Source organism: Microcaecilia unicolor, chromosome 8, assembly GCF_901765095.1.
Source record: "Microcaecilia unicolor chromosome 8, aMicUni1.1, whole genome shotgun sequence".
Taxonomy (NCBI): Eukaryota; Metazoa; Chordata; class Amphibia; order Gymnophiona; family Siphonopidae; genus Microcaecilia; species Microcaecilia unicolor.
This window is the reverse complement of record NC_044038.1, coordinates 168,971,024-168,993,357: the sequence shown is the minus strand read 5'-3', so window position 1 is coordinate 168,993,357 and position 22,334 is coordinate 168,971,024. Positions and strand designations below refer to the sequence as shown.

Genomic DNA, 22,334 nt, shown 5'->3' with positions numbered 1-22,334 from the left:
ATGTAGAAAAAGCAACGGCCAAAGCCAGAAGGATGCTTGGGTGCATAAAGAAAGGCATGAGCAGCAGGAAAAAGGAGGTGATAGTGCCGTTGTATAAGTCTCTGGTGAGGTCTCATTTGGAGTACTGCGTGCAGTTCTGGAGACCGCACCTACGGAAAGATATAAACAGGATGGAGTCAGTCCAGAGGGTGGCTACGAAATTAGTAAGCGGTCTTGAATGCAAAAATTATAGGGACAGGCTTATGAACCTCAACATGTACACACTGGAAGAGAGGAGGGAGAGAGGAGACATGATAGAAACATTTAAATATCTCAAGGGCATTTATGTACAGGAAGAGAGCCTTTTCCAAATGAAGGAGAGCTCTGGAATGAGGGGGCATATGACAAAGTTAAGAGGGAATAGGCTTAGGAGTAACCTAAGGAAGTATTATTTCACAGAAAGGGTGGTGGAGGCGTGGAATGGCCTCCCGGTGGAGGTGGTGGAGTCAAGGACTGCTCCAGAATGTAAAAAGGCATGGGATAAGCATGTGGGATTGCTTAGGAACAGGAAGAATTAGGGGTTACAGAGGATGGGCAGACTGGATGGGTCATACGGCCTTTATCTGCCATCATGTTTCTAAGTTGCAGTAGTCTAAGTGAGAAGTGATAAGAGTGTGGAGAAGGGTTCTGGTAGTGTGCTCAGAAAGGAAAGTGCTTTTTCTGTAAACTTGTGTGTATCTTCCAGTGCACACTTAACAGGTAGCCATTTACGTGGACAGAATGGGCCAGATTCTATAAATGGCACCCAAATTAGGGTGCCAAAAATGAGTGCTGAGTGCTATTCTATAAACAGAGCTCTACGTTGGCGTCATTTATAGACCAGCGTGTAGCGCTGGGATCCTCGCCCAACTTATAGTATGAGAATTTACACCAACTGAAACCTGGTGTAACTTCTCGCTCCTAAATTAGGGTTAGATCATGTGGTAAGTTCACAGTTGCTGTATGGCCATATTGGGGGGATCAGTTACGGCCACCCATTGAGGTGGTGGTAAGAGCTCCTGTGCTAATCTGGTGGAAATGTTGCATGCTGGGGGTGGAACTACCGCCGGCACCTGCGTTGGGCTGGCAGTAGTTCTGGGTTGCCACATGGCAACCCTTTATTAAAAGGGTTCCTCAGAGCTGTTGAACTGGGTATCTGGTCAAAACAGCTCAACAAAATAGCCCGGACAAAAAAAGCTTCAAACAAAAAAAGCTCCCGACATAATAGTCCCTGACATAACAACCACTGTCAAAATGGCCTGCCCACAATATAACCCTTGACAAATTAGCCCCCTGACAAAAGGGCTCGATCAGGTTGCCCAGAATATGGGACTGCATTTTTTTTTCCTAATAATCTTACCTTGCCAAACAGGATAAGGTTGGTAAGACTATGAAAATGATGACAATATTGTTTTTTTTAATTAGCATGTTGATGGAAGAATAGTTTCTTTAAATAGCAGAACAGATCATGAATACCAGTTTGTAGCTATAGAATTTTGTTTATATATATATATATATATATATATATATACTATATGCTTTATGCAATTGAATGCTGGTAGGAGTCTTTATCAATGAAGATTTCAGTTGTAGTTTATTATATTTTTTGTGATGTGTTATTTTTTCTTAGGCGGCTGGTTTGTTAAGGGGGCAATTTTGTGTAGGGGCTATTTTGTCAAGGGCTATTTTGTTAGAGTGTGAAATGTCAAGGGTTATTTTGTCGGGGTTATTTTGACTGGGTGCCATTGAACCGTATTACATAATACCACCTTGGTCAATTTCTCACTTGTCATTATTCATGAATTTATCTCACAGACTCGCTTACAAGTTGGAAAAGGATATGGAAGTACACTAAACTGTATTTGTACGGTATACAGAAATGAAAGTGTAAGTACTGGGCTTGACATTGCGATATGTGCCTTATATTAAGATGTACAAAAATCACAGTACCTGATTTCTTTATTTGGATTTAGCTGTGCATTGGTAGCTCAAGGTGAGTTACATTCAGGGACAGCAGCTATTTCCCTGCCCTCGCGACCTAACAGGCTGATAAAATAACCTACACTAAGCTTAGGGGCCCTTTTACTAGGCCACATTAAGCACTAAAATGTTCCAACACAGCTTAATTGGCATCCCGAGGTAATTGTCAAATGTGCGCGTACTAACCATATACTAAAAATATTTGAAAAAGTTTGAGGGTGCAAGTTAGGGAGCACAGACTGGGCATTTCTAGGTTGATCAATTAGAGCAGCTACATTACCATACGCTAACTGGATAGTGCAGAATTACTGCATGAGCCCTTACTGCCTACAAAATGGGTGGCGGTAAGTACTCATATGATCATTTTTTAAAAATGGCCGTGTGCTAATGGCAACATTAGCAGGTGGTCATTAGCCCTTGGGGTCCTTTTACTAAAGTGCACTGAAAATGGCCTGTACTGTTGTAGATTGGACAAGTGCAGGTCCATTTTTCAGCGCGCCTGCAAAAAAGGCCTTTTTTTGGGGTGGCCGAAAATGGACGTGTGTCAAAATAAAAATTGGCGCACGTCCATTTTTGGCCTGAGACCTTACTGCCACCCATTGTCTTAGCAGTAAGGTCTCATGCATTAACTGCCAATTACCACCCAGTTAGCGCCACGCGATAGAAAACAAAAAAATATTTTTTTTGATGCGTGTAAAAAGTGGAATTATCGCCTGTTCGATGCATGTAGGCGCCTACACGCCTTAGTAAAAGGGCCCCACAATGCATTACTATTCATCCAGGGGTCACTACAGCATGTTAATTGCTAATATGGTAGGTAATGCCACCTCGGGAGTGTAGCTAATTGCATTTCACATAATCAGCCAAATTTTGCCCTACACTAAAAGTATGGCTGCCCTCCCAAAAATCCAGGGAACACCCCAATAGTTACCACAGAGGTTTTGAATGTAACATACCTTAACTTTTGTAGTTAATGTCACGTCTGTGGCCGTGACCACCCTCAGCCTTACCTTCACTCTGGGGGTCAGCAGCTCTGCTGGCTTCTGTCTGTGTTTGTGTTACTCTTGTCTCTGTCCTGATGTGCTGGCTGCTTCCAGTATGAACCTGATTGCTTCACTAGACCTCACCTGTGTGGGCTATGCCTCTCTAGGGAGCCAGCATCTAAGATGGCTGCCACCTGCTCTGTGCCAGCTTCCAAGATGGTTCCTGCTTGTCTTTCCTGTGGGCTCACTTCCTATGTGTGTCAAGCCTCTCTTTTGGGTCAGTGTACTTCCTGCTTCTGTCCTGCTGCTGGTGACTCATCAGTGAGAGCCTTCATAAGGAAGTGCTGTGCTTGCAGTCAGGGCCTTTGCATAAGTGTTATGCTCTTAGGCCAGGTCAGGTTAGTAAGTGTCTGCTGCACTACTGCTTAGCCTCTCTCTGGGTTCCAGCCCAGTTTCTTTCTGTGTCTGTGTCTCTGTTGTCCTTCCGTGGGGGATCTTCCCTTCCACTGTCTGTGGACTGCGGGTCCTTCCTGGCTTACCCTGTGTTTGGGGTGAAGCCTCTGTTCCTGGCTTACCCTGTGTTTGAGGTGAAGCCTCTGCTCCAGGCTTACCCTGTGTTGGGGTGAAGCCTCTGATTCTGGCTTACCCTGGGTTGGGGTGAAGCCTTTGTCCGGGTTTGTTCTCTGTCTGTATGCGAAGCCTCAGCCTTTGTGGGTCCCCAGTCAGTGTGTGGAACGGCTGTGGCTTCAGACCCTTGGTCTGTTCTTCCTGGTTACTCTGTTTGCTGTGCTGCCTGCCCAAGACCCTTGGCTTGTTATTCCTGGTTTGCTCTCTTTACCCTGAGTCCTGCCTTGCCTAGCCTGTGTGCCTACCCTGCTTGTATATCCTGTGTGTATATCCTGAATTCTGTATCTGTCTGGCTAGTGTGTTTTCCTGGGTGATTATTCCTGTATCTCCACCTAGCTAGAGGGTTTACCCAGTGGGTATTCCCGATTCCCCGTTCTGCCTAGTGTGTATGCTGCCCTAGTCCTTGCTCCTGCTAAGCTTCTGTACGCCTTGTGTTCCTTGGTCTGTCTTCTGGTTCTTGCTAGTGGCTGTGCAGCAGCACACTGTCTGTGTTTAGTTCCTAGTCTAGTCTCCCTCGTGTTTCCCAGACCCAGGGTGGGTCCTCTGGATCTTCCGTTCCTGCCTTATCCTGCAAGTCCTGCCGGCCACCTGCACTTCGGAGCTCAACTCCAGAGGAACGGTGGCTAAGTGCAGGTGAAGCTGTTCCTGTTTCGTCTGTTCTAGTTGCCTGCCTTGTACTACTTCAGTCCAGAGTTCCAGTACTGCTCTTCTGTGTTTCCAGTCCCGAGGTGGTCTTGCCTGCCGCTGCCGCTCCGCGGCAGTGGCCCAAGGGCTCACGAACTCCAGTCCTGCCTCGAGGACCTGACGGTTGCCAAGGCCCTCGAGAACGCGACAGTTAATGTGTGTTAGTGTAAAACCTTAACCCCTAACATTATCCCCCCAAAGTTCAGCACTAAACCAGAAGTAATCACTAAGGGGCAGTGGCATATCTACCTTATATGGCACTCAGGGTGGAGCATAACCCCCCCCCAGAGGAGCGTGCAACCTTGGGCAGTGCACACTCCCTCCTCCAAGCAAGGGGGTGCATGGAGCATGCATGCAGCTGTTGGCTTTGCTGGTTCCCTGCCCCCTCTGACATCAACTTCCTGTTCCAAGGCAGGGTGGTAATTGGGCATCACCCATGCTGCCCGGTTACTGCTGGGTTAGAGCAGGAGCCCTTATCATCACCTCAGTGGGTGGCAGTAAGGGCTCCCTACCGCATGGCCACACAGTAAGAGTTCTTTCACTGTGTGGCCAATTTTTTTTTTTGGAGGGGGGGGGGGGCTTTTACTGGTTACGGAAAAAAGGGCTTGGGGCATGGGAAAATGGCCCCCACCACTATTGCAGGGCTCTTTCCCCCCGCAGCTTAGTAAAAAGAGCCCTTAACAAGCTAATGAGTGCTGATAACAGCACTTAACAAGCAATAATGAACACTAATTAGCACTGATTATAATTTAGACACACAAGTTGCTAAGCATATTCTGTAACAATGTATGCCACACTTCTAGCGCACAAAGAGAAAAAGGGGCACGGTTATGGGCAGGGAAAAGGGCATTTTGTGGGCCTTATATGCCTATTGTTATCAAGTGTACCTGAATATAACTCACCTTGAGCTACTACTGAAAAGCTATGAGCAAAAGTTTGTAAAGAAATAGTTATAGAATATGGCCCAGTGTGCGTAAATCTACTGGGATTTATGCCACATTTTTGTTAGTGTAAATGGATGCTGAAATGTCAACTAAGCATATTCTATAGTCAGCGCCTAAATCTAGGCACCGATTATAGAATATGCTTAGCACTGATTTCAGAACCAATTTTTTTTAAGGCACCATATGTAAAACCTCCCCTTAAGTGCTAATATTCAACCAAGATAGTTGCTATCTTGGCCTGAATATTAGCGCTTAGCCGGCGTAAGGCTATTTAATGGGACATGAGCCGTTCCTTCTGGTTAAATAGTGCTGAACATTGGGTGTTTTGTATCTAACTTTGAGTGCAAGCATTTATGCCTGCCCGACTGATGGCAGTTAAAAGCACAAATCCAGGTATTCTATAAAACTGCACCTGAATTCTGGGAATGCCTCATGTCCCGCCCATGCCCCTCCCATGGCCACGCCCCCCTTTGGAATTGCATGCTATGAAATGTAGGTGCATATGTTATAGAATTAGGGCGTAGGGCAGATCCACACATAACTCCTAATTACCGCCAATTAAGTTCTTGTTAACACCAACTGCTGATTGTTTGCATCTGATTAGTAAATTAGTATCCATTCAGACCTATGAGTCTTGGCTAAACTTGCACACCCAAATTTCGATGACCTATACAGAATCTGGCAGTTAACACCCTTTAGTTAAAGGGCTCCTTTATTGATAATCCTCCAAATCTGGCATGATTCATGTTTTAATCTATATCTGCATCGGGGATAAATTTTTCTCCTATAACTGCTCATTCAGACCATTTAGATAAACAAAAGGTTTTTTCTTTTATTCAATTATTTTTACTGATAGTACACATATATAAGAGAAATGTAAACACGCCCATAATAACACAGGAAATGTAAATGATTCCTATTTCATTTCAAACGATTTCAGACTGCATAAGCTGGTGCTTCAGCATTTGCAAACCTATCTGATATACATTGATTGTGCCTATGTACAAAACTGCATAGGTGTCCCTCTAGGACTCAATTGGGAAACATGACACTGAACAAATTCATATGTATCGAGTGAATGCAGTTGCACTAACTGAGCTGCCTGCTATAAAAAGACTAAGGGGTCCTTTTACTAAGGTGTGCCGAAAAATGGCCTGCGCTATTGTAGGTGCATGCATTGGATGTGTGCTGGTCCATTTTTCAGTGTACCTGCAAAACAGGACTTTTTGGGGGGCTGAAAATGGACATGCAGCAAAATAAAAATTGGTGCGTGTCCATTTTGGGGCTGAGACTTTACCACCACCTATTGACTTAACGGTAAGGTCCCACGCATTAACCGGGCAGTAAATGTCAGGGTGCGTACACTGCTGATTACCACCCAGTTAGTGCCACCCAGTAGAAAATAAAAAATATTTTCTGCCGTGCATATTGGCGCACGTAAAAAATAGAATTACTGCCTGGGGCATGCGATAACTGGGCGGTAGTTTCAAATTGACATGCATTGGACGCGTGTAGCACCTACATTCCTTAGTAAAAGGGCCCCTGAGGTGGCGTGTGGCACACATGCCAGACACATATATTTCTGCTTTGCGAAATCAGAAATCTGAGATGATGAGGGCGTAAGTATGACAGAAATCGGTTATGTCAATCGGTTTGCTGTTTCTCTTTTAACGTTTGTGTTATTTCACTGCCAGGTTGCTGGGTTCTTTAAAGGAATGTCTTTCCCATTGGCTAGCATTGCTTTCTACAATTCTGTGGTGTTTGGTGTCTTCAGCAACACTCAAAGACTTATAAGTCAGCATCGTTATGAAAACCCTAACCATGCTCCTGCCCTCTCAGACTTGGTTGTTGCAAGCATGGTGGCAGGACTTATTTCAGTTGGAATTGGCGGTCCTGTGGACTTGGTTAAGATAAGGCTACAGATGCAAACACAAAGCCAACTTGCAGGTAGGATGACAAGAACCATTTTTCCGGAATATGATGTGGTTCCAGTCATGGAGAGAGACTTTTGACCAAGTCCTGTTCTTCTCAAATTCACTCCAATACATTGTAGTACTTAAGCTTTCTGTTCCTTGAATTTGCAGTCAACACTACGACTGCCATATTGCTTCCAGAAGGAGATGGAAAAAACCCAAGACAAACCAAAAATCTTCTGTCTCAAATTTGACTCACATCACAGGTCTTCTTTTCATTTTGCGATGAGTCTCATTCTTTCAAGAGCTCTATAAAGGGTGGAGGAGTATAGCTCCTTGTGATTCTGGGCAAGTCCCTTAACATAGAAGAAAAAGAAGATGGCGGCGGCGGCAGATAAAGACCTGTACGGTCCATCCAGTCTGCCGAACACCCTTAACCCTCAATTGCCCCAGGTACAAAATAAGTATCTGTACATAATATGTAAACTGCTTTGATTGTAACCACAGAAAGGTGGTATATCAAGTTCCATCCCTTTCTATAAAGCAAATAGGTCAATATTGAGCCACAGTGGTCAGCATTAATTTAAATGTCAGCTGTTGTAGCAAAAAATAATCAGGATCTTCAGCACCAGTGTTCGGACAATGGCCTGCACTGGATACCCGGGTTGGGGGTCAGTATCAAAACCATCCAAGTAGCAGCAATTTTTAAGCCCGCTGTGCGGATAAGTGACCAGATAAAATTAGGATAACCTTCTTGCTGTGCTAACTTTATCTGGATAGTATTCTGATTAGTGGACTGGATAACTCTGCAACTGCCCTCATTCAGCCTATAGAATGCCCTGGCAGAATTTGTCATCAACTACTACTGAAAAGACATGAACTAAATCCAAATTCCACCCTTACAATCTATATTATTTCATCACCTCCTTTCCTCTCCCCTGCTATCCATTAAGTGAAGACTTCCAGATTCCCTCGCCGGCACGTTTGGCCTCCAAATCGGAGCTCTCTATGACATTGTGCATGACCGTACAATGTCTGCTGTCCTTGGTCTTAGGCCCAGATGCATCAACCATATGTTAAAAAATCAAAAACATAAAAGTCCTTACTGAAGTTGAAAAAACGAAGAATGCACTAAAAACAGAAGTCCCACATGTTCGGTATTTGAAAGTCGAATGCATTACAGAAGTGTAATCCCCATCGTTAATCTGCCTGTAAAGCATGCGCAGAACAGCCAAGCGTTATGCTGGCTGCTCTGCGCATGCCACAAACGTCAAAACCCAAAACAAAAAAAAAAACATGTTGAAAATAAAAATGGCAAAGGCACTCATCAGGAGCGTCCTGTATGGATGCCCTTACCCCCCCCCCCCCCGAGTTCACCACTGCTCCCCGCTTCTGCATGTATTAAATAAAAAATAAAAACAAAAACCCAAGTTTAGCAGCCCCGGTCCACCTCCCTTCCTGTCTCTCTCTGTTTCTCCTCCCATAGCTCCGCCTCCCGGCATCCTCCGCCCCCGTGCCCCGCCCCCTTGAGGTCATCGCCGCCGCTCCCCCCCTCTACCGTATTTTATACGGGTGGAAGCGGGGAGCAGCGGCGACCTCGGGGGGGGGGCGGGGGCAAGGTTGTCCATACAAGACGCTACTGATGAGCGCCCTTGCCCCCTCCCAGTCCTTTTTTGATTTTGTTTTCGTTTCATTTCTATTGTATGCAGAGGGAAGCGGGGAGCCACATGTTTGTGTTGTTTGTTTTGTTTTTCAACATGCCAGCTTGGAATTTTAAGGTGCAGGGGGAAGCGGGGAGATGACAGCTCAGGCCTTAACGACTGGTCTGACCTGACGTTAAATTTATCACGGTAAATGAATCGGTGCACTCGTCGGTATGGTTAATGCATTCCGAATCGCCCACATTTCAATGGTAGTTACTCGTTTGCATTCCATTTTCGTTAGCTGCTAGCGGCGCCGGAAAATGGCCTTTAATGCATGCTACGTTTCAAAATTTCCTCGTTAAAGGGTCGTTAAAGTTTAATGCATCTGGGCCCTAGAGACAATGAGGTGTATGGCAGCCTCTGCAGACAGACCTGACATTAGGTTTCCCTGATCTTCACTCATTGGTTTAGTCAACTTCTCCATCACCTCATAAACTTCCCTGGCCAATGGTCTGCAAGCTCCAGTTTCCTGGCAGAGATTTTTCCTTGTCTTGCGGCTTAAAATAGCATAGCTGATTAATCCTTCTTGCATCTGCACCCTACCTGATGTGCCTGATGCTTCTCCACATGCAAATTCTTAGTAAATCAGGAGGAGGAACCATTCTCCTCTCAGGATGCTTTTGACTCGTAACCACTTGTAACCACTCGCCTCCACCTACCCTTCTCTCCTCCTTCCTGTACACATTAATTGATTTGATTTGCTTACTTTATTTTTTGTCTATTAGATTGTAAGCTCTTTGAGCAGGGACTGTCTTTCTTCTATGTTTGTGCAGCGCTGCGTATGCCTTGTAGCGCTATAGAAATGCTAAATAGTAGTAATAGTAGTAGTAGTAATTCACCTGTAGCAACATTAGACAAATGATGTTCTCCAGTAGGGAAATCAACTTCTAATGGTATGCAAATGCATTTAATTTTTAGCCCAGTTTGTAACTGTTTTGTATTCATGTGTATTAATGCATTAAGGGGGTCTTTTACTAAGGCGAGTTGGCGTTTTTAGCATGTGCTAAAAATAGGCGCGCGCTAAACGCTAAAGATGCCAATGTATTCCTATGGGTGTCTTTAGCGTTTAGCACATGCCTATTTTTAACGCGCGCTGAAAACGCCAGCATGCCTAAGTAAAAGACCCCCCTAAGAAGAGAATGACAAGAGAAGCATACATGTGACAGCATCAAGTGCCAGATAAATGAAGAGAAGTGGAATGAGATATAAAGTGACGAAGAACTCTAGTCAACTTCACTATGACATGACTCCTTCTCCTTTCTGTTTCCTTTCCTTTTCCCAGAAAACATAACTGTTGGTCACAGGCCTCTGGGCTTTTATGAGCAGCCTGCATACCGAGGCCCAGTGCACTGTCTTAGCACCATCCTGCAGCGGGAGGGATTCACAGGCATCTATCGAGGGGCAAATGCAATGCTGCTCAGGGATGTTCCGGGATATTGCCTGTACTTCATCCCTTATACATTTCTCTGTCAATGGAGCACCCCCGATGGGCGTTCAACAGCAAATGCCTATTCTGTGTGGATGGCGGGAGGGATTGCAGGTATGGATTGTGAAAAAGGAAATATGGTGTAGTAAGTTTAACTCTTATCTTAAGGCATATTTGTTTTCTGCGGCTTATGGCCTGGACTGGGCTGCGACTCTCTCCATTTGTGACTGGCAGGAAGGGTGGGCGGATGTCCTGGTAGCCTATTGATTTGTTGTGTATTTCTCTGACAAGTTGTAGTGACTCTTGTTTTTTTATGGAGTTATTTTCCCCTTTTTGTATTTTTAAAGTTTTTGTGAGCCACCATGCTACAGAAGTCAAAAGGTGGCATATCAAGTACAATAAACATAAAAGACCAATTCTATAAGTAAGTGCATTTATGCACCACTTGTGCACATAAATGTATAGAATCCCTCAAATTATATAAAAGTTGCAAAAAATTACATGCATAAATTTGTGTGCACGCCCAATTGAATGGCAAACCAATTAGTGCCAATAATAATGAGCCAATTAGTGGAAACAATTGACTTCTTTTGGTGGTCATTGGATTTAATTAAAATTTACATGCATAAAAAGGGGACAAAGCCATGGGAGGGTCATGGGTGGATTGGGGGCATTCCCACAATTTATGCGCAATGTTACAGAATAACGGGGATCCACATCTAATTTAAGCATGGTTTCATTGGTGTAAATGGTTACACCTAAATGTAGTTGTGGTTCCCAGTGCTAAGCAGCTAACTTTAAGCACCATTTATGGAATAACACTAAGCAGCAGTGTACTGAGGGTGGGGCTGTGGGGGCAGTCTGTCCTGGGTGCACGCTGCAGGAGGGATGCGGGGAGCAGCCACGTGGCTGTTGGCTCCGCCAATTCCCTGCTCCCTCTGCTGTTACTTCCTGTTCCATGACAGAAGAGCAGGGAACCAGCGGAGCCGACAGCCGCGCAGCAGCTCCCAGCACCCCAGCAGGTAAGAAGAACGCTGCCCCTGGGGGGGGGGGGGGGGTTGTTTTGCTGCACACATGGGAGGGGACAACACTGTACCTGGGGGAGGTGCATGGCGATGATCCACCCCGACTGACAGCCGACCAAGAAACACCACTGAGGTGCTAAGCACTGTTTTTTTCGGTGCTGACTTTTTAGGTGCAATGTATAGAATTTAGTCCAATATGGGCACTTTTTTTTAGTAAGTTGTACACTTATACACGTAACTGGCAGCAAAGCAAGCTATTTTATAAGCATACCCTCAACTTTTCACTTGTTGGTACAAGTTCTTCTACTTTCTAGGATTGATTATTACAATATAGTATATTTAGGTTGCTCATAATCTCTACTAACAAGGATTAAAATAGCTCATAATAATGCTGTTCGGTTAATTTATTCTTTACAGACATTTGTCACAATCAAGCTGTTATACTTCAAATTACATAGGTTGCCCATCAGTTTAAACTTTGTGTAACAGTTTTTAAAAATACTGGGTGGTTTAGTCCCACCATACATGCAGTCGTTTATTAATTTCCTAACATGTAGATTCACTTAATTGCTTTGAGATCCCACTGCATTCTCCTTCTGACCTTGGGCAAGTCACTTAATCCTCCATCGCCCCAGTTGCAAAAACTGTGAGCCCTCTAGGGACAGAAAAAGTACCTGCATATAATGTGTACAACGCTGCATACATCTAGTAGCGCTATAGAAATGGTTAGTAGTAGTAGTAGAAAATCAGTTTAGACCCCGTTTCCCAACGGTTAAATTTGTCAAACTATTTAAGCAATGGCCATCCTCTCTATTCTATCAAACCCCATCTATTTTGAAATTTTGTGCCTATTTCTATCAGGATTATATGTTATTTGGGAAACCTTTGAAAACTTATTTGTGTTATTTGTGTTAGAGTAATTTTTGTTTCTGTTCATTAATAGATTGTGTGTCGTTTTGTTGTAAGTTCTTAGGAATGGACTGTCTCTTTTGTTGTTATTCATGATGAATTGCATAGGTATTTGTGGAATACAAGTTCTTTTTTTTAAATTTTTTTATTGAGAAATTTTTTCTTTATAATATTTATAACAAGAAAATTAACCATAAAACAGAACAAAAAAGAAAACATAAAGCATCCATTATAGTTGGTGGAAAAATATACTTACTGTTTGTTAATGTAATGTAATGTACACATAAGTGGTATGGTGAATAAACACAGGAGAGCATATATATGCAACCACAACCACATCCATCCCTCCCTGCCCCAGTGGCGTAGCCACAGGTGGGCCTGGGTGGGTCGGGGCCCACCCACTTAGAGCTCAGGCCCACCCAACAGTAGCACACGTTTAGCGGTAGCTGGTGGGGATTTCAAGCTCCGTCAGCTGAAGACATCACCCTGATGTTAACAAAAATGCTACTCTCCACGATATCGGCACCTGTGCATGTTCAGTTTTCAGCGCATGCCTGCTGCAGACTGCCAAGGTGGAAAGAAGCATTTTCCTGCCAGCGGAGATATATTTTTGGTGGTGGTTGTGGGGGGGGGGGGGGGGGGGAGAGAACACTTGGTGCCCACCCACTTCTTGCCTAGGCCCACCCAAAATCTGTTGTCTGCCTACGCCCCTGCCCTGCCCATCTTCAAATCCTTGCTCAAAGCCCACCTCTTCAATGTCGCCTTCAGCACCTAACCACCATACCTCTATTCAGGAAATCTAGACTGCCCCAACTTGACATTTTGTCCTTTAGATTGTAAGCTCCTTTGAGCAGGGACTGTCCTTCTCTGTTAAATTGTACAGCGCTGCGTAACCCTAGTAGCGCTCTAGAAATGTTAAGTAGTAGTAGTATATATGGGTGGAGCGTACTGGGGCAGGGGTGGAGCTTCCGTTTACACACACCTTGATGCAGGGGTGGAGCTTCTGTAAATTACATGCACTTTGCCACATATACATGCTTGTACTTATACTAGGTCTATGGCTGGTGTAACTGCGGGTCTGTTCATGCAAGTTTAATAGATTCTTGTTATACCGTCTTTCAGTGGTTCAAACAAATTGGTTTTCATATCACATACAGTGACTTTTTCTATCTCTAGTGAGTTCACAATCCTAGTTTTGCACCATTGCCCAGGTTGAGAGGCTTGCCCAGAGTCAGAAAGAGCTGTAGTGGGAATCGAATCCAATCCCGCAGGTTTATTTATTTATTTAACACATTTATACCCCACATTTTCCCACTAGTTGCAGGCTCAATGTGGCTTACACAATACCGTAGGGCAGTAAAATACAGTTAAACAAAGTAAAGTAAGGTAGTGATCGTATAGGTATCGTATAAAACAACAAAGATAATAAGAGATAATAGAAGATCAATAAGGTCCAAACATTTTTGCTGTGACGAAAAAGCAGTAACTTAAGTTGAGTCTGGAGGATAAGCATTCTGGAATAAGGATGTCTTCAGTAATTTCTTGAAATTTAGATGGTTCTGAGTTGATTTTAAGAATTTGGGCAATGCATTCCATAGCTGTGTGCCAATGAAGGAGCAGCTGGATGCATAGGTAGATTTGATATTTGAGGGCATAGTAATCTGGGTAATGTAAGATTAAATAGGATCGGGAAGAACTGGAACTGTTTCTAGGTGGTAAATCTATTAAATTTTAACATGTACCCTGGAATGTCTCCATAAACAATAGAAAACTCGTGAGGTTTATGACTGCCTATGTGTGTTTTTTTTATTTGACAGCTTTTTTTTATTTATTTGAAAGCTTCCCATATGTAACCCAAGTTTCTTTAACCTCTGGGGGTTCATGGGGCACTCTCGAGTCACGGGAGGCTTGATTGTTGTAGGAGGTAGCTTTAATAAAGGTCTCGGCTCTGTCTGAGCCTTGGGGTCCAGTTGTGGACACCCCCAGGACACCCCTAGAGGTATAAAAAAGAAACCTCGGGTTACATATGGGAAGCTTTCAAAAAAATTAAAAAACACACTTTGGCAGTCATAAATCTCATGTTTGCTATTGCTTTCAATAATGTGTATGAAAGGTTTGAGTCACACAATATGGTGACTGCGCGGGGGAGACGGCTTCAACTTTTTGATGTCATGCCATCTCCTATCATGAAACCTCCTTGGGTGCACTAGTGCTGGATTATGCCAGTATTCTATAATGGAATCTGGGCACCCAGTGGTCATTTTAGAATAGGATCTCAACCTATAGCATCAGTCCACTTATAAAGAGGTGCCACTTATAGAATTTCTCCTAAAATGCATTAGTTATGCAAGTGGTATCTTTTAAAGGGGACCAACAGGCTTTGTCAGATACAACTCTTGCATAGAGTTGGACATAGAAACTTCTCTATCCAGAGAGGTTTATAGCATGGGAATTCACTCAATAAGGGGGAATTTATTTAGCTGGTGAGAAAATAAAAGGTTCAATCTGTTCATGTAATTGAAAGAATTAAGCCTAAATGGCTTATAACAAGAGTTTCAGGATATTAGCTCATTACCAATCAACATGGAAACATTACTAGACTTGAGGGCAATAATAAAAAAAAACGTTTTCATGTGTAAAAAATATTTTACACATGGAAAAAGGCTCTTATAAGTTTGCATGGCCAAATGAGCATGTAGAAAGTAGGGGTATGGAAACAGGGCACCTAATAGACACTCCCAAGGGGATACTTTTGGCTAGAATAGGGGTGGAGTTGCAATGCATGTGCATATTTATAAAATAAATAGGTGTGGGCATACATTTATACCTGCTTCAGAACTGTGGCTTTGTATCCCTCCAAATGCCATCAAGTTTAAGGACCTTACCATGAATGTGTGAGTCTGAGTATTTTGTAATGTTTCCACAGTGGAAGTTCACATTTTAACCCTCATTCTTTGGAAATGATATACTCATTCTTAGAAAATGATACACCAGGAACACAGTCAAAGAAATAATGTGCACATGACTGATAAGGCTGGATGAACAGCAACTGGACAGACCAAAGGGTACAAAACAGGTTTAGCCTGATCACCAGTTCATCCTCTCTCTCCTTAATTCACTTGATCATCCAGTCCACTCACCGAAGTTTACCTTCTGAATCGAAGTGGCCTTTATTAAGAACAGCTTGGATTGGTCTGTCAATGTTGTGCTACTGCAGGAAAAAAAATAATATAATGCAAGAGAAAATGAAACTGGCAGTACTTTCAAAAGGTCAAGTTTCAAAGAAATCTAGACAGGCAATTAAGGAGATATCTGGACAGGATATCCACGGATGAACATTTTTCCCATGAAGCAGGTTTGCTAGCTGTTTTCCAGTTTTCAGGATCCAGTGCTGGTTTTACCCTGTTGTTTGCAGAGACCTGTATTTATGTGCTTTAGAGAACTAAATGCATGCTAATAAGTTCACATCCCTACAGTGCTTAGTTGGACTTGTGGGAAAAAAAAAAAAAGTCATCCTGAAATAAGAAATAGGTAGGGGAAGGAGGATCAAATTGTATACATACTTGTCAATATTCAGAAGGATGCTAATGGGGAAAAGTTATGAACCTGGGACTTACTATTTTGCTGTTAACGCCAGTTATTAGTAACTAGGTCTTATTGCATAACTGGGGATAACAATAAAATAACCAGAGCTGATAGTGTGACATCACTGATGAGGTTGGCTCTTATTGGTGGAATGAGGCATTATGACATCACAATATCAGCTCTGGTTACAGAGACTGAAACTCTTCACACTAAGGGGCCCTTTACTAAGCGGTGGTAAGCTCAACACGGGCTTACCACATGCCAAGTTGGAGCTACCACCAGCCCAGTGTAGGCGCCGGTGGTAGTTCCAGCCCTAGTAAGCACCATTTCCCACACTAGAGAAAATAGGGCCCAATTTTTTAAAGCAGAGGTTACCCAGTGGTAATCAGGCAGCCCAATGTGCTACCCAGTTACCTGCCTGGTTAGCGTGAGAGCCCTTACCGCCACCTCAATAGGTAGTGATAAGTGCTCTCCCCCCCCCCCCCCCCCCCAAGTTTACTGCATGGCCATGTCTTTTTTCTGCCATTTTTACCTGCTTTGGTAAAAAGGGCCTCAGCACACGGTAAAAACGGCCCCTGCCGCTAGCGCAGGGTCCTTTTTACCGCAGCTTAGTAAATGTGCCCCTATGTTACTATCCTGCTTATAATCGAACGAGAAAAACGCCCAAGTTCCGACCTAAATCGGGAGATGGACGTTTATCTCACAAAACCGAATAAAGCGGTATAATCGAAAGCCGATTTTTGGACGTTTTCAACTGCACTCCGTCGTGGATGCGGACAAAGTTGATGGGGGCGTGTCAGAGGTGTGACGAAGGCGGAACTGGGGCGTGGTTATCTGCCGAACAAAGATGGGCGCATTTCACTGATAATGGGAAAAAAGTATGCGTTTTTAGCTAGAATTTAGGACACTTTTCCTGGACCCTGTTTTTTCACGAATAAGGCCCCAAAAAGTGCCCTAAATGACCAGATGACCACTGGAGGGAATCGGGGATGACCTCCCCTGACTCCCCCAGTGGTCACTAACCCCCTCCCACCACAAAAAAATGATGTTTCACAAATTTTTATTTTCACCCTCAAATGTCATACCCAGCTCCCTGGCAGCAGTATGCAGGTCACTGGAGGAGTTGTTAGGGGGTGCAGTGGACTTCAGGCAGGTGGACCCAGGCCCATCCCCCCTACCTGTTACAATTGTGCTGCTTAATGCTTATTAGTCGTCCAACCCCCCCAAACCTACTGTACCCACATGTAGGTGCCCCCCTTCACCCCTTAGGGCTATAGTAATGGTGTAGACTTGTGGGCAGTGGGTTTTGAGGGGGATTTGGGGGCTCAACACACAAGGGAAGGGTGCTATGCACCTGGGAGCTCTTTTACCTTTTTTTTTGGTTTTGTAAAAGTGCCCCCTAGGGTGCCCGGTTGATGTCCTGGCATGTGAGGGGGACCAGTACACTACGAATCCTGGCCCCTCCCACGAATAAATGTCTTGGATTTATTTGTTTTTGAGCTGGGCGCTTTCATTTTCCATTATCGCTGAAAAACAAAAACGCCCAGCTCACACATTGTTGAATAAAACATGGGCGTCTATTTTTTTCGAAAATATGGTTCGGTCCGCCCCTTCACGGACCCGTTCTCGGAGATAAACGCCCATGGAGATAGGCGTTTTCGTTCAATTATGCCCCTCTATGTCTTAACAGTAGCTGAAGTCGATAACTTCCCACAACCCCCAAATTTTGTAAATTTGAATGCCCAACTCTGGGGCCCTTTAACTAAAGCTTAATACTTGCTATGCTGTAGTAAAAGGACCCTATGTGCTTAGCACTCAGATTTCACTCACAAGTTATAGAATAAGGTCAGTTGCACACATAATTTAATATAATAATGAACTGATAATTGATGCTAACTAGCAATGATTGGCACTAATTAGCAGATACTTACGCAAGTCCTCCACAATCTGCTCATGATCTGACAACTTTGAACAATCTTCAGATTTGGTCACCCACTATTACAGTCATGCCAGTGCGATATACAATTAGCATGCACATAGCAAAACTTTTCTTTCCTAAGTTAATATTTTCTGACCAACCTGGTGGACTTTTTTCTCAGCACAACTTTTATCCCATAAGCTTCTAAATATTTTAATTGTTTTGCTTCTAGGAGCAATTTCCTGGGGAACAGCCACTCCAATGGACGTGGTGAAAAGTCGACTTCAAGCAGATGGAGTTCATTTCAAGAAATATAAGGGTGTGGCTGACTGTATATCTCAAAGCTACCAGAATGAAGGATTGAAAGTATGCTAAAATATAATAAATATTTGTGATCATATGCAACAGAAATTGTACTTATAAACATATTAGAAACATTTTTACTTTGACTTGTGTTCAATTCTATTTTTTATGTGTGAGCTGCAGCACATCCTTTATGAGATGTAATTTAAAAAACTCTGATAGAAAACTTAAATGCTTTGAAAAGAACTTACAGGAAAGATATTTAAGAGAGAGATCTGAAAAAGAAGCCTATCTGGTTTCAAACATTTGTATGTTCATTGTCTTCAAATTAATTTTTATGTCGCTCAAATAAAAGACAGTCCATCTGAGATTCAAGATGTATTAGGGACATTATTAATCACTGTAAAAGAGTACATAGTTATTCCTACCAGTAAAAGATCATTACACATTGAGCAACTTGTGAAAGATGCCATATATATAATATATTATTTATTCGTGTAGTGTATTTCTTGCTATTTACTCACAGTACTCTAAGCATTTCAACAAACATCAGTGGGTCATTTTCAGACCTGATAGTGAGCATTTTAAAAAAATAACCTAATTTTATCCTTATTTTCATTCATCACTAGCAGCCCAAAAGGTATATACAGTAGAGTCCCGATTACCTGACCTTTGGTTATTCAACATTCTAGATTAATCGACAGTCAGGTGGTCAGGTTCCGCCGTCTACCACACTCAGAGCATTCCTTCCTCCCTTCCCCCCCCAGAACAACAACAATGCCCCCACTTTCAGACCCCAAAGTGCTTCCCCACCCACCCACCTGCTGGCCCTCTTATGCCTACCTAGAACTTCTGGTGGTCAGGGCAGGAATGATCCATGCCAACTCTGCTTTCAAAATGGCTGCTGTGACCTCTAGTGGCAGTCTTGTGAGGCTGCGGGTCACTAATGCTGCTCGTATAAGAATGAGCTAACCTTTTCTGCCTCTTCAGCCCTTGCATTAAAGCCCCAGCATTGTGCTCAGCTGTTGGGTCTTTTGCAGACATCTCTGTGGAGTGGAGGAGTAGCCTGACAGTTAGAGCAGTGGCCTGAGAACCAGGAAAACTGAATTCAATTCCCACTATGGCTTCTTGTGACCCTGAGCAAGTCACTGAGGGGTCCTTTTACTTAGGTGTATTGAAAAATGGCCCGGCGGTACTTCCTGTTTTCTCGTGGTAAGTCCGCATTGGGCTTACTGCTGCTTAGTAAAGGACCCTCTTAACAAGGTGTTGCTTCATATGGGGGGGGGGGGGGGTGCTTTTTATTGACACTATACATTGCTATGCAAATCATGAAGAATTCAGGCTGCCAAAGGAACAGCATAAATTTTATATCATGCATGACAAAGATAAAAGTTTTTGCTTTGCTTTCATTCAAACTGAGAGGTATGTTGCATAATGCATAAGCTTTTTTATTCATTGTTTTTGTTTGTTCTGAATACCAATCCAGGTGTTTTTCAGGGGTATCACGGTGAATGCAGTGAGAGGATTCCCTACGAGTGCCGCAATGTTTCTGGCTTATGAACTTTCGCTTAGAGCAATAAGGAGAAATCATGCAGAACCAAATCCCTGAGTGGCAGGTCAGTTGTAAAAAACAGAAAGTCTTAAACCGATTCACTTCTTAACGAGCTGTCAATTAGGGTTTAAAATTACCATATTGTTCTTTTCTTGAAGAACAATTTGAATAGAAATATGATAGATTTGCATAGCAGATTTACAGAAAATCTAATCTTTCTGAACCTGAACCAGAGTTAGACTTTGCATTAATTGCACAATATTACAGAGTATTTAAAACATGGCCTTATGATTGATTTCCTCTTTTAAAAAATCCAATAGTATTTCTCCAATATATAGACAGGTTCATTGGCCACCAATATATGCCAGAATCGTATTCAGTTTTTTGTGTTTGACTATCAGGTCGTGTTTGGTCTAGCTCCCTTATATTTTGCTACTCATTTTGTCTTTTTAATTTCACTGAGAGACCTAAGAGCTTGCAATTTATTCCGTTATTACTTTTTAAAGGGTAGAAACAGGTTCAAGTTATTGGAGAATCTCTTAGCTTTCCAAGTGGCAAGATTAGATAAAACTATTTTGAATTTTATGCTTTCTGCTTTAGATTACAGGCATTTTAGGTGCATGATTAAGACATACCTATTTAGGAAATTAGTGTTAAATTCTGTAGATTAATGCAGGGACGTAGCCAGATCTTGATGGGAGGGGGGCCAGAGCACAAGGTGGGGGGAACATTTTGGCCCACCTCCCTGCCACTGCCCTCCTGCCGCTGCCTCTGCCCCCCCCCCCTCCCTGCCACTGCGTGAGCATGCTCAGTTTCATTAAAATGAGCGTGCAAAGCGACTGAAAACAGGACAAGGGCACCAGGCAATGTGAGACCAATGTGGGACAAACGCTTTAGCTGGCAGGGGTTGGAGACCCCCGCCAGCCAAACCGGGGGCTCCAGAGCCAATTTGGGGGGCCCAGGCCCCCAGTGGCCCTCCGTAGCTATGCCACTGGATTAATGATCCTTTGTCGTTTATTACCTTGTAATTGACTTTATTGCAAATTTTAAAGGGAATTTTATTTTTTGTTATAATGTAACATTGTTAATCTCTGGTAATTTCCAGATTTATCTTTTGTAATCTGCATAGTACCGAAAGGTAGATAGCGGACTATAGGGTAGTGTGCTATGTTATGTTATGTTATCCCTAACGTTCTGTTTTAATATTCATTTTGTTTTTAACTTCTCATTTCCATAGCACTGCTAGACATACATAGCAACTAGAATTCACAATTTGGAGTAAAATGTCATTGAAGATTGAAAAGGTCTTGGAAGATGCCATGCTGGTGGCACCGTTTACAGGGGCTTTGGTAGTACGACATTCAGAGCCTTCTCCAAACAGTTACGCAGAGGAGTCAGATACCTTTTACGTGGCTCAAAGCCCGAAAATCTTCTTTCTGATGTGAGGAAACAAAAACCAAGGGTGAATAACCTGCACATATTTACATGACTCAGGAATTTTGCAGAACTGAGTGGCATCACACAGGCTGTGCTACTAGTGCAGATTTTGATGAAGAAAATGGCAATTTCATTGTAAATTTAATCCATGCTCTTCTTTCCAGTGAAAATGTTGTTGTTATTTGTAAATCTTTAGACTATGTATCCCTGATCTAAAAGGAAGGATACTCTGAAATTCCTTCTAATGTTGTAAAAACATTTCACTTTGGGTCAGATGTACTAAACATTTTTCCCATAGACACAAATGGGGGTAATTGTGTAAACCTCTATCTTTGTATAAAACATGTTTTAGACAGAGAAACAAGCACTTATAACATTTCGCACTTGTAAAAAGCGGCCACAGGGCAAAATAATACCTCCTGTTATGCAGAGCTGTGGAGTTGGTACCCCAAACCCTTGACTCCAACTCCTCTTTTTTTCTACTATTTGACTCCGACTCTGACGCCTCCTATGTATAGCAAATCTATGAGAAATTTATTACAGAAACAGAGAATATTTCTTTTATGTCCAAAATTAGGGCTAATTAACCACAAAATATATTTATTTGAAGTTTGAACAAAGAACCTTAAAAAAAAATATATATATAAGTATAAAATGATAAATTTACCATATATTAGAATGTTGTAAGTTTTTATTTTGAAGCTGGGTCAGAGTCGGCACATTTTTATTGACTGCCTCCACTGAAAATTGCTTCTGACTGACTCCACAGTCCTGTTTTTATGTGATCTGAGCATAGGCCCTTCCAGGAGTACAGGTTAAGCAGAGCTGGGGCAGAGGTGTGATGTACATGTATATTTTATAAAATACCAAGGCAATTGGGCACTGTCACTTTTACTCTGGGTAACTGTTAACTACAAACCAGGATGTCTAATATACTTCATAGACTACCCAAACACCCCAGGCAATAAACACCAATAAAGGGTTGGTCAGTGAACCTCAGTCGTAATACACTATGTAAGATGTCCTTACACATAGAGACTTACATATTTTTCTTTCACCGACTCCTTCCTGTGTTGCTTGTTATTTTCAAAATATTTTCAATATATATATATATATATATATATATATATATATCTAATATAATAAAACGCACCGTGAACGTTCTGAAGACAACGTTCTGTGAAGCCGGAAACTTGAAGCCGGAAGCTTCAAGCCCTGAAGCCTTGAAGCCATCTGACGTCACTCCCAGTGAAGCCTTCAAGCCAGCCAGCCGTCTCTGCCCCGCCCTCGCCTCAAACCAAACAAATTGGGAAGCGAAGCGTCAGGG

General features: G+C 42.9%; 1 protein-coding gene across 2 annotated transcripts in view; it reads left to right on the top strand.

The window, feature by feature from the left end:
• The window catches only part of SLC25A48 (solute carrier family 25 member 48), a 30,574-nt gene extending 8,485 nt beyond the window's left edge, over window positions 1-22,089 (top strand). The window contains exons 3-8 of one of the 2 annotated variants that reach the window (XM_030212876.1): window positions 1,834-1,905; window positions 6,931-7,183; window positions 10,135-10,392; window positions 17,948-18,081; window positions 19,505-19,634; window positions 20,808-22,089. In XM_030212876.1, the coding sequence (XP_030068736.1) occupies window positions 1,834-1,905; window positions 6,931-7,183; window positions 10,135-10,392; window positions 17,948-18,081; window positions 19,505-19,627 (840 nt within the window). In that variant the 3' untranslated portion in view covers window positions 19,628-19,634; window positions 20,808-22,089. The remainder of the gene's footprint in view (window positions 1-1,833; window positions 1,906-6,930; window positions 7,184-10,134; window positions 10,393-17,947; window positions 18,082-19,504; window positions 19,635-20,807) is intronic. The other variant, XM_030212877.1, reaches the window with a different exon arrangement.
• Window positions 22,090-22,334: the final 245 nt, after the last annotated feature.